General features: G+C 37.7%; 1 protein-coding gene across 2 annotated transcripts in view; it reads right to left on the bottom strand.

The window, feature by feature from the left end:
* Positions 1-498: 498 nt before the first annotated feature.
* LOC140734448 (kelch-like protein 4) overlaps positions 499-11,274 on the bottom strand; it is a 372,728-nt gene continuing 361,952 nt past the window's right edge. For both annotated transcript variants that reach the window (XM_073058400.1, XM_073058399.1), the window contains exon 11: positions 499-3,978. In XM_073058400.1, coding sequence (XP_072914501.1) covers positions 3,919-3,978 — 60 coding nt within the window. In that variant the 3' untranslated portion in view covers positions 499-3,918. The remainder of the gene's footprint in view (positions 3,979-11,274) is intronic.

Here is an 11,274-nt window from a genome sequence, read left to right as displayed (position 1 = left end):
TGACAGAATTCGTCATTAAAACGTTGGTTTAAATTGATACGTCTACTCAGCTGGAAGCTCAAGAAGAGTTTGTTTGTTATATATGCCAGGAAAGCACTAAATCCCTTTCCACCTATTGAACCTTAACCAAATCACAGGACAATTTGCAATGACCAGTTAGAGTACTAATCCATACATCTTTGGACTGTGGGTGGAAACCGAAGAACCTGGAGGAAACCCACATGCACTCGGGAAGAACGTACAGACCTTCTTACAGTGGATGCTGGAATTGAACTCCAAAGTCTGACACCCCGAGTAGTAATAAAGTCACACTAACCACTGCACTAGAATGGTGCCCATTCTGAATGTTTCTTTATTTTCTGACCATCGACATTTTTCAGTGAATTGGTGTTATTAGTGTACTTTAACTTTTCATTAGATCAGTCACTTTTCTTATATTATTACCAGAATTTGTTTACCATGGAAGACTTTTACAAACATATCCAGGGAGAATTGAACTCAAAATGCACACATTGATTTTATTCTACTTAACCTTTGCAAACAAAAGTCACAGCAACTTTTGCTCATTTTATCAGTTTTGTTTATTTGCAAACTGGTAACTGCAGAATAACACAGAAAGTTTAAATATAGGTACACCAAAAGGGAATTAAAGAAAGGAAATATTCCTCACATGCTGAACGAAATATGCAGTAGAACGACCAAAGGTTTGTTATAAATCTCAGTACTGAAAAGTTAATTCATTGCCTTTGCAGAGTTCATTGGTAACAAAAGGCATTATAGATAGCTGCTCTAAATACTGTTTTTGGTTTCTTGTGTTACAGGTTTAATTTATTAGTTGAAAAGGTAGGATTTTACATCCAATGCAACCTTCTAAAAGTTCATTATTTGTCTAAAAGATTGCAATCTACAACAAACTGACCTGTGAAAAATGTTTCTAACTCTGCTTTTGAATCAAAATAATCTGAGTTTGCATTTATTGAAATACTGCTAACTTGCATTTTGTGTAAAAGTTACAAATAAATTGGTGTGCTGTACAGTAAATGCATTGTTATTGTACAAAACAATAGGTCCATCACAACTGCCCCTGCCAGCAGAATTAACTCCAGAAGTGAAAGCTATTTCTTTCGGGTGCAGCAGAGGAATTAAAACTGGCAGCTAAACTGTAAACATCATTCACAAGTAAGGGCTGGAAGAATTCAGAGCTCCTAGACTTCATAAAACAGCACAACAACAACATTTTGGCAGAGGTTTGGAGCACACATTCAGCACCTCTGAAACAATTCAATTGTCTGTTAAGTGGTAACCATGCCAAATACAATTAGTTATACAGAGACATTCCATTATTTTTGAGCAATATCTATAATCATTACAAAAGTGTACACAGACACCTTAGAAGAATTGGGTTAGTTACAAGAATTAGTCAAATTCTACTATTCATTTTATTTTCTTTTTAGTACAGAGCAGAGCACACTTGATAAGCAGTATACCTTGTTTGTATTATTGGCTAACTTTAATTTTTATTCATACAATAGAACTGATTCTGCAGAATAAAGAATATCATAGCCCAATTAAAATGTCATTATCATAGCCCAGTTTCCACAGGCAATTCAGTGCATTTCTGCTGGCCAAAATAAACTGGAATGTGCAGAGGACAGGGTCCTTTTATTATGAGTAAGCAACTGTGATATCAGATATTTTATAAGTGAGGCAGAAATCAGAAAGGAAGAGTTGCATGTGCTTACTGAAGCCTTAGCCCATTATCCAAGGTCAGAAATTCTATAATCAGCAAGAATCAGAAGCAAAGATTACTATCCAAAGATATAATTCACATTTTCTGTAATTAGTCTCTGTTTTTATACAAAAATGTAAGTTGTTCATTTCACCTGTTCTCCAGCTCATTTATGTTAACCCTACCCTGCCCACAGTAGAGAATATTCCCTGATACTCCAGGCTTGTCTTGCACTACTCTTGAAAATATAAAATGTTCTTACTTGTCTGGATGCTTGTGTAAAATGTTGTGGAATGTTGTACATTGTAAGTATACCGCTATCAGTTTGTCAATTCAGTGAGTTTGCCATCCTTTTGTTGGCACATTCAAAGGCTCAGAAAACTGGATCCACCAATAGAACATTTTCAAATATAAATATGATATGTACATCAACATTTGGATTAAAGATTATATTTATATATCTCCATAAATATAACTCTGCATTGCTAGCACTACATAAATACACCTATGACTAACTTTGGTGTAATATTATTGTTATGGATATACAAATTAAAGCGAGAATTTCAAATATTATTCAATATCATGAAAATGATTCTCATCCCATTCAATGGTCACTTTAATGCAATAGAAATATATCTTGAATCACAAGTATGTATTTTTTAACATTTGACATTATTTTATAGGATATATTAGGTTGTCAAAAATGTATGGTTCTCTTCAAAAACATACCCACATTGTATAAATATTTAGGTTTATGTCAACAAAACCAATTTTATGAATCGTTCTAAATATAGATTAAAATTTGAGCATCTTTCTATCATCTGCACTTAAATATTGTAATAAAAGTCCTAGTGGTTCTGTTGTTATCATCAATAGGTTTATTTCCTTAAACCCAATGGTTATATCAAGTCATTATGATTACTCATTTAGAAAATGTATTTCAAGCTTCATTAAAAACAATGCTTGCATTCTTCACTTTGAAATTTCACCTCAATTGCTCCTTAGCAACCATTTGATTACTTAACTGAATTTAAAATTAAAATATTTAAGCGTAATAAACCACAGACCTTTGAACCACTTACATTTTAAATAAGATGGATTCACAATCCTGCAGAAAAATTGTCCTCTGTGTTAACTCCCTGTTCTTTTATTGTCCAACATGCTTAAAGCAACATTATGATCTACAATTAAATATACGTTCTAAAATTTGCTTTACCAATTTATAATTAAGCAACTTCCTCAAAATTCAGATAACGGTTTAGGCTACTGTGCAGTTAACAATACTTCTTTTTACATACTATAGTGCTTGGTTGTAAATGATGTGCTTTACAAAGTCTTCTGTCTTCTCCTGTATTGTAATATTACTGCTGGTTAGTATACTCTGATGGTTGAAATGAAGAGAGAACAGATTTTTTGTGAAGTAACTCCCAGTTGAGCTTTTTATCTCATAGTATTGCAACCTCTGTATTATAATACCTCATAGTATTACTGGTATCCTTCCCATGACAAAGATCTGTGCCAGTGGGGAGACTATAATGTCATGGAGTAAAGGTTACAAAGTCCTGTTTTGAATAACACATTTATAAGATCATTTTCTATCAATGATTTGAAACAAAATTTGAATCTACACTGTCATTTCATTTTCTTATTATGATTATTTAAATTCCACCTTTAAAATGACAAAACTGTCTTGAAAAATAAAACCTATTTCATTGTAATATGCAATATTTAATTACAATAACAGTAACACGTATAATAAGAACTCATAATTTTTTCCCACATTGAGCACAACACCAGTAAACACCAACAGCAGCATCAGTCATAGGGAAAGCTTTAGGAATAAAGATATCCAGAAAGGTGATTCGTACAGTAGTATGCATTCCATTCATCAACACTGCACATCCCACCCCACAGTGACATCTGGTAATGTGTGCCATATTTCTGGGATGAGATTCCTTTAATGATGGGGTTCTGATGATAACCATTTAAATTTGCAGTCGGCTCATTTTTATGCATTTCAGCAGTGAAGTTGCATCTGAGCATAGTTCATTCCTTCTGACCCTCTTATTCTGTAATCTGAGTCAGTGGCGGGGCTGATGCAGTTTTGGAATGATTGCCTGCTTATATACAGTAGAATGTTCTTTGATTCTCTCTTGGACCTGTAGCAATGAAACATACTTTTCAGCCTTTCATGGCAATTTCACTACAACGACACAAGCTCCAGCTCTTCCAATCTTCAGAGGCACCTCCTGTAGTGGAGAAATACATCAGTGAATAGTTTCAAAAACCCACTGGATGCTGTGGCATCCTTGTTCAAGAGGGAATGACTGTGATCCAACCACTGCCAGGAATTCTCAGGGAGAATTGGTATTTGGTAACTAGTAATTGGTTTATTATTGTCACATATACAAAGAAACAGTGAAAAGCTTGGATTTTTATATCATCCAGATAGATCATTCCAACAACAAATACATTAAGGTAATACAAAATATGGAACATAGAAATCTACAGCATATTACAGGCCCTTTGGCCCACAATGTCATGCTGACCATGTAACCTACATTAGAAAATCCCTAGAATTACCCTACTGCATAGCCCTCTATTTTTCCAAGCTCCATGTACCTAAGAGACTCTAAAACGACCCTATTAGATCCGCCTTCACCACCATCTCTGGCAGTACATTCTATGTACCCACCACTCTCTGAGTGAAAAACCTACCCTGACGTTCCCTGTGTATCTGCTTCCAAGCATTTTAAAACTATGCCCTCTTATGTTAGCCATTTCAGCCCTGCTATCCACACAATCAATCTTATACACCTCTATCAGGCCATAACAGAAAAATAACAGCAGGATTACTGAATTGCAGAATTGCCATTTTGCTGAAGTGTACTCCTCAGTATGGTCTCACACAGCAGACCTGGCATGGGATTGGAGTTCTCCTTATTTCACTTGGAATTCTTGACTTGGAGATTGAATGGAGGAATGTCAGATATTTACTTTAAGCTTATTTTATTTGAGTTTCAGTAATTTTTTATTTACTTTTAAACATACAAATATTTTCATTTCAGAAATACTCAATGTTTTGAATTATCTATGAGCCAGGGTAACATTTTTTTTAAATGTTCTTAAGTAGCCTCGTAGGATTTGATAAGAGATTAAGTTTCTCCACCACACTATGCTGGAGAAGCCAGAATGAAAAGGGGAGAGGGTGTGAGAGGAAGAAACATGAGTTGGTGGGTAGAGGTGAATCCAGGTGAGAAAGGAAAGATTGATAGCTAGGAAGGAGAAGAACTGGGAATCTTGATAGGTGGAAGAACCAAAGGCTTGAACAAGATGACATTGAGTAGAAGAGGACAGTAGACATAAAGGGAATGAGGGGAGCAACAAGAGGGAGGAAGGTATAAGTAATGAGCAAGTCATGAAGGCAAAAGAAGGGAAAGAGAAGGGGTGAACAGACCAGAGGATTAAGGGCAAGCAAGAGTATGGACCAAGAGGAAAGTGATTACCAGATGTTAAAGAAATCATTGTTGGTGCAATCAGTTTAGAGACTACCAAGGTAGAATATAAGGTGCCGTTTCTGTAATGTGCTGTAAGGTTTCACTGCTAATGTAATGACCACTCTGTCCTATAATCTAGGTCTAATGACAGCTTGAGAGTAGTGGAGGTCGATGGGAAGTAGAATTAAAATGGCTGGCTATGGGGAAATTCTACTGTTAAGACGGACAGAACAAAGGTGCTTGCTGAAGCAATCCTCCACAACCTGTATTGACTATTTAGAGAAGGATGAAGAAGTGTTTAAGCCCTGGAGATGAAGGAGGAGAGGTAAGAGTAGGTATAACACCAAGTATGATTCCAGGGATAAGTGCCTGGAGGGAGATCAGTTGGAAGGGATGAGTGGACAAGTGATTTGTGGAAGAGCAATCCCTACAGAAATGTCACCTTTGGTGAAAAGATAGCATCGCAAATATCGTGGAATGCAAGTCTCAGAATGGCAATAAATGCAGCGGAGATGGAGGATGGGATAAAATGGAAAGCATCCTTGCAAGTGACAGGGTGGGAAGAGGCAGCCGCTTTGTAAAAGATATCAATAGGTAATTTGTCTCTGGAGACAGAAATAGAGAGATCAAGAAAGAGGAGGGAGTTGTCAGAGAAGGACTAAGTGAATTTGAATGTAGGATGGAAATTAGGGTAAAATTGATGAAATTGACAAGCTCCACATGGGTGCAGGAAACAGCACCAATGCAGTTGCCAATGTATTGGTTAAAGATTAGAGGGGGACTTAAAAATTATATAGATCTTCCAGAGAATGGATCGAGAGATGGTTCTCATTTGTGTACTCCAAAAGAAGCCATAAGTTAAAGGGGGTATTAAAATAAATAGGAAAATGCAGAACTTATTACTCCATTGAGCAGTTGAAGACAATAATGAGATACATTTAAAGAGAAGCTAGAGAATTGCTTCTCGAGCACCTGCAGGTGAAGTGTCAGAGAGTTGGAGAATAGCCAGTGTTGTTCTGTTGTTCAAGAAAGGCTCTAAGAATGTCTGTCAAAGAACCTGACATCAATAGTGGGTAAGTAATTGGAAGGTATTTTAAGATCATAAGACCATAATAATTAAGAGCAGAATTAGGCCATTTGGCCCATCAAGTCCGCTCTGCCATTCAATCATGGTTGATCCTTTTCTTTCTTCTCCTCAACTCCAGTTCTCCCCACAATCTTTGATGCCATGTCCAATCAAATACATATCAATCTCTGCCTTAAATACACCCAATGACCTAACTCCACGGCTGTACGTAGTAATAAATTCTACAAGTTGACAACCCTCTGGCTAAAGAAATTTCTTTGCATCTCTGTTTTGAATGGATGCCCCCTATCCTGAGGCTATGCCCTCTTGTCCTAGACTCTCCCACCATGGGAAACATCCTTTCCATATCTACTCTGCCTAGGTCTTTCAACATTCAAAAGGTTTCAATGAGATCCCTCCTCATCCTTCTAAATTCCAGTGAGTACAGACCCAAAGCCATCAAACATTCATTGTCTGATAACCCTTTCATTCCTGGAATCATCCTCTTCTGAACTCTCTCCAATGCTAGCACATCTCTTCAAAGATGAGGAGCCCAAAACTGTACACAATACTCAAGGTGAGGCCTCACCAATGCCTTATAAAGTCTCAGCATCACATCCCTGCTTTTGTATTCTAGACCTCTTGAAATGAGTGTTAACATTGCATTTGACTTCCTCACCACAGGAAGGTGAGGTGTTCTGCACAAGGACTCCCAAGTCCCTTTGCATCTCAGATTTTTGGATTTTCTCCCAATTTTGAAAATAGTCGGTACATTTATTTCTACTACCAAAGTGCATGATGATGCAATTTCCAAAATTTTATTTCATTTACCACTTTCTTGCTCATTTTCCTAATCTGTCTAGGTCCTTCTGTATCCTACCTGTTTCCTCAATACTACCTGCCCCTCCACCAATCTTCGTATCATCTGCAAATGTGGCAACAAATCCATCCATTTGATCATCTAAATCATTAATATACAGCATTGAAAGAAGTGATCCCAACACCAATCCCTGCAGAACACCACTAGTCACTGACAGCCAACCAGAAAAGAAGCCTTTTATTCCCATTTGCTGCCTTCTTCCAATCAGCCAATATTCCAACAATATTAGTAAATTTCCTGTTATATCATGGGCTCTTAACTTGGTAAGCAGCCTTCTGAAAATCCAAATATACAACATCCACTGCATCCCCTGTATCTATCCTATTTGAAATCTCCTCAAAGAATTCCAAAAGATTCATCAGACAGTATTTTCCCTTAAGGAAACCATGCTGACTTTGTCCTATTTTGTCCTGTGTCACCAAATACTCCATTACCTTGTCCTTAACAATTGACTCTAACATTTTCCCAACCACTGAGATCAGGCTAACAGTTCTATAATTTCCTTTATGCCTCCTTCCTCCTTTCTTAAAGAGTGGAGTGACATCCACAATTTTCCAGTCCTCTGGCACCATGCCAGAGTCCAATGATCTTTGAAAGATCATTTCTAATGTCCTTTATCCACTGTCATCTCTCTTTTATTTATAACATACTTGAAAAAACTTCTACTATTCACTTAGATATTATTTGCTAACTTCCTTTCATATTTCATCTTTTCCCTTCTAATGATTCTTTTAGTTCCTCTGTAATTTTTTTTTAACTTCCCAATCCTCTATCTTACCATTAATTTTTGCTTTGTTGTATGCCCTCTCTTTTGTTTTTACTTTGGCTGTGAATTGCCTTGTTAGCCACGGTTGTACAATTTTGCCATTTGAGTATTTCTTCATTTTTGGAATACACATGTTCTGCACCTTCCTCATTTTCCCCAGAAATGCACACGTTGCTGCTCTGCTGACATCCCTGCCAGCAGCTCCTTCCAATTTACTTTGGCCAACTGCTCTCTCATACCACTGTCATTTCCCTTACTCCACTAAAATACTTTACTTTCTCCCTATCAAATTTTAAGCTGAACTCGATCATATTGTGATTACTGGTTCCTAAGGTTTCCTTTTCTTTAAGCTCCCTAATTGCCTCTGGTTCATTACACAACACTCAATCCAATATAGCTGATCCCCTAGTATGCTTAACCACAAACTGCTCTAAAAATCCACCTCTTAGGCATTCAACAAGCTCACTCTCTTGAGATTCATTACCAGCCTGATTTTCCCAATTGAACTGCATGTTAAAATCTCCCATGATGACCATAACATTGCCAGGGACCAGATATATAAATATATGGACAGTCAGGGACTGATTAGGGATAGTCAACACGGCTTTGTGCATGGTAGATCATGTCTAACCAAACATACAGTGTTTTTTGAGGAAGTTAATAGGAAAGCTGATGAAGGTATGAAGCTGATCTGGATGATGGGGTGGTAAATTGGATTGGTAAGTATGCAGATGATACTAAAATAGGTGTTGTGTGGATAATGAAGTAGGTTTTCAAAGCTTGCAGAGAGATTTAGGCCAGTTAGAGGAGTGGGCTGAACGATGGCAGATGGAGTTTAATGCTGATAAGTGTGAGGTACTACATTTTGGTAGGAATATTCCAAATAGGACATACATCATAAATGGTAGGGCATTGAAGAATGCAGTAGAACAGAGTGATCTAGGAATAATGGCGCATAGTTCCCTAAAGGTGGAATCTCATGTGGGTAGGGTGGTGAAGAAAGCTTTTGGTTTGCTGGCCTTTATAAATCAGAGCATTGAGTATAGGAGTTGGGATGTAATGTTAAAATTGTACAAGGCATAGGTAAGGCTGAATTTGGTGTATTGTGTACAGTTCTGGTCACCAAATTATAGGAAAGATGTCAACAAAATAGAGAGAGTACAGTGAAGATTTACTAGAATATTACCTTGGTTAAGTTAAGTTAAGTTAATTTAAGTTTACTTAACTTAACATACCTAAGTTAAGGAGAAAGGCTGAACAAGTTAGGTCTTTATTCTTTGGAGCGTAGAAGGTTGAGGGGGGACTTGATAGAGATATTTAAAATAATGAGGGGGATAGATCAAGTTGACGTGGATAGGCTTTTTCCATTGAGAGTAGGGGAGATTCAAACAAGAGGACATGATTTGAGAGTTAGGGGCAAAAGTTTAGGGGTAGCACGAGGAGGAATTTCTTTACTCAGAGAGTGGTAGCTGTGTGGAATAAGCTTCCAGTAGAAGTGGTAGAGGCAGGTTCGGTATTGTCATTTAAAGTAAAATTGGATAGGTATATGGACAGGAAAGGATTGGAGGGTTATGGGCTGAGTGCAGGCCAGTGGGACTAGGTGAGTGTAAGCATCAGCATGGACTAGAAGGGCCAAAGTGGCCTGTTTCCGTGCTGTAATTATTATATGGTTATATGGTGATAAGGTAAGACAGTGGATGTTGTCTAGATGGACCTTAGCAACTCCTTTGAAAAGGTCCCATATAGGTGTGTGGTCAAGAAGGTTCAGTTGCTTAGCATTCAAGATGAAGTAGTAAATTGAAATAGACAATGGCTTTGTGGAAAAAGTCAGAGAGTGGTAGTGAATGGTTGCCCCCTCAATGGAGGTCTGAGACAAGTGGTATGCCTCAGGGATCGGTGCTGAGTCCATAGTTATTTGTCATCTATATCAACATTAACTGGATCAGAAAATTTGCAGATGACACCTAGATTGGGAAAGTAGTGAAGAGCAAGGAAGATTATCAAAGCTTCCAGTGGGATCTGGACCAGCTTGAAAAATGGGCTGAAAAATGGCAGATGGAATTTAGTGCAGACAAATCCAAGGTATTGCCAGACAATTGTGAGTAGGACTGACATGGTGAGCAGTAGGGCACTGAGGAGTGTGGTAGAATAGAGGAATCTGGGAATACAGAACCATAATTCCTTGACATTTGTGTCATAGCTGGATAGGGTCATAAAGAAAGCTTTTGGTACATTGGCCTTTAAAAATCAATGCATTGAGTACAAGAGTTGGGATGTTATGTTGAAGTCATACAAGAACAAAGTGAGGGGTATTGTGGAGTATCATGTTAATTAGGGTCACTTAGGTACAGGAAATAGGTCAATAAAATTGAAAGAGTGCAGAAAAAATTTACAAGGATGCTACAAGGATTTGAGAACCTGAGTTGTAGGGAAAGGTTGAATAGATTAGGACTTTATTCGCTCAAGTCATAATTTTCTATACCTCCATCAAATCTCCCCTCATTCTTCTATGCTCTAGGGAGCATAGAGTGAGGGGAAATTTTATAGACGTCTAGGGTAAATGCAAGCAGGCTTTTTTCACTGAGGTGAAACTAAAGCTAGAGGTCATGGGGTAGGGGTCTAAGGTGAAATGTTTAAGGGAACATGAAGGGAAACTTGCTCATCCAGAGGGTGGTGAGAATATGGAAAGACCTGCTGCAAAAATGGGGAAAGTAGGTTCAATATCAACATTTAAGAAAAATTTGGATAGCTACATGGATGGGAGGGGCATGGAGGGCTAGGGGCCAGATACAGGTTAATGGAACTAAGCAGATTAATAGTTCAGCATACTCCAGAAGGGCCAGAATGCCCGATTTTGTGCTGTACTGTTCTATGACTCTATGACTGTATGAATATATCTCAGAAAAAAAGTACAGATTATCAAAGGTAAATGAGGTTGCTATGTGAAGCATTAAACACATAGTTTTGATCAGTTAGGACAAGTGCCTTTTCTGTGTGCTGTATGTTCTGTGTAAGTTTCCACTGATGATTGACTTTGGCTTAAGTATCATTCCACAGAACCTAAATAACTTCCTTTCCTTTATAAATATCTGTGTGTGAAGCTGAACCATTCCAATCTTCAGATATCACAGTCAATGTCCAGACAGACACCTTCCAAATGTTGAACCAACCACAAAATATAGGATGCGAGTATTTAGGTGGTGAGGTGATCCTTTTGTATTTCTGCCATAAACAAGGCATAAAAGGGTGGTGGTAGAGTCTCCATTCATCTGGATGAATATAGATCTAATACAAAGCCTGATTTTCCCTCCCCCTCCCCGACCAATTGCCTGTGAT

Source organism: Hemitrygon akajei, chromosome 10 (genome assembly GCF_048418815.1).
Source record: "Hemitrygon akajei chromosome 10, sHemAka1.3, whole genome shotgun sequence".
Taxonomy (NCBI): Eukaryota; Metazoa; Chordata; class Chondrichthyes; order Myliobatiformes; family Dasyatidae; genus Hemitrygon; species Hemitrygon akajei.
This window is presented reverse-complemented; position numbering and strand designations above follow the sequence as displayed.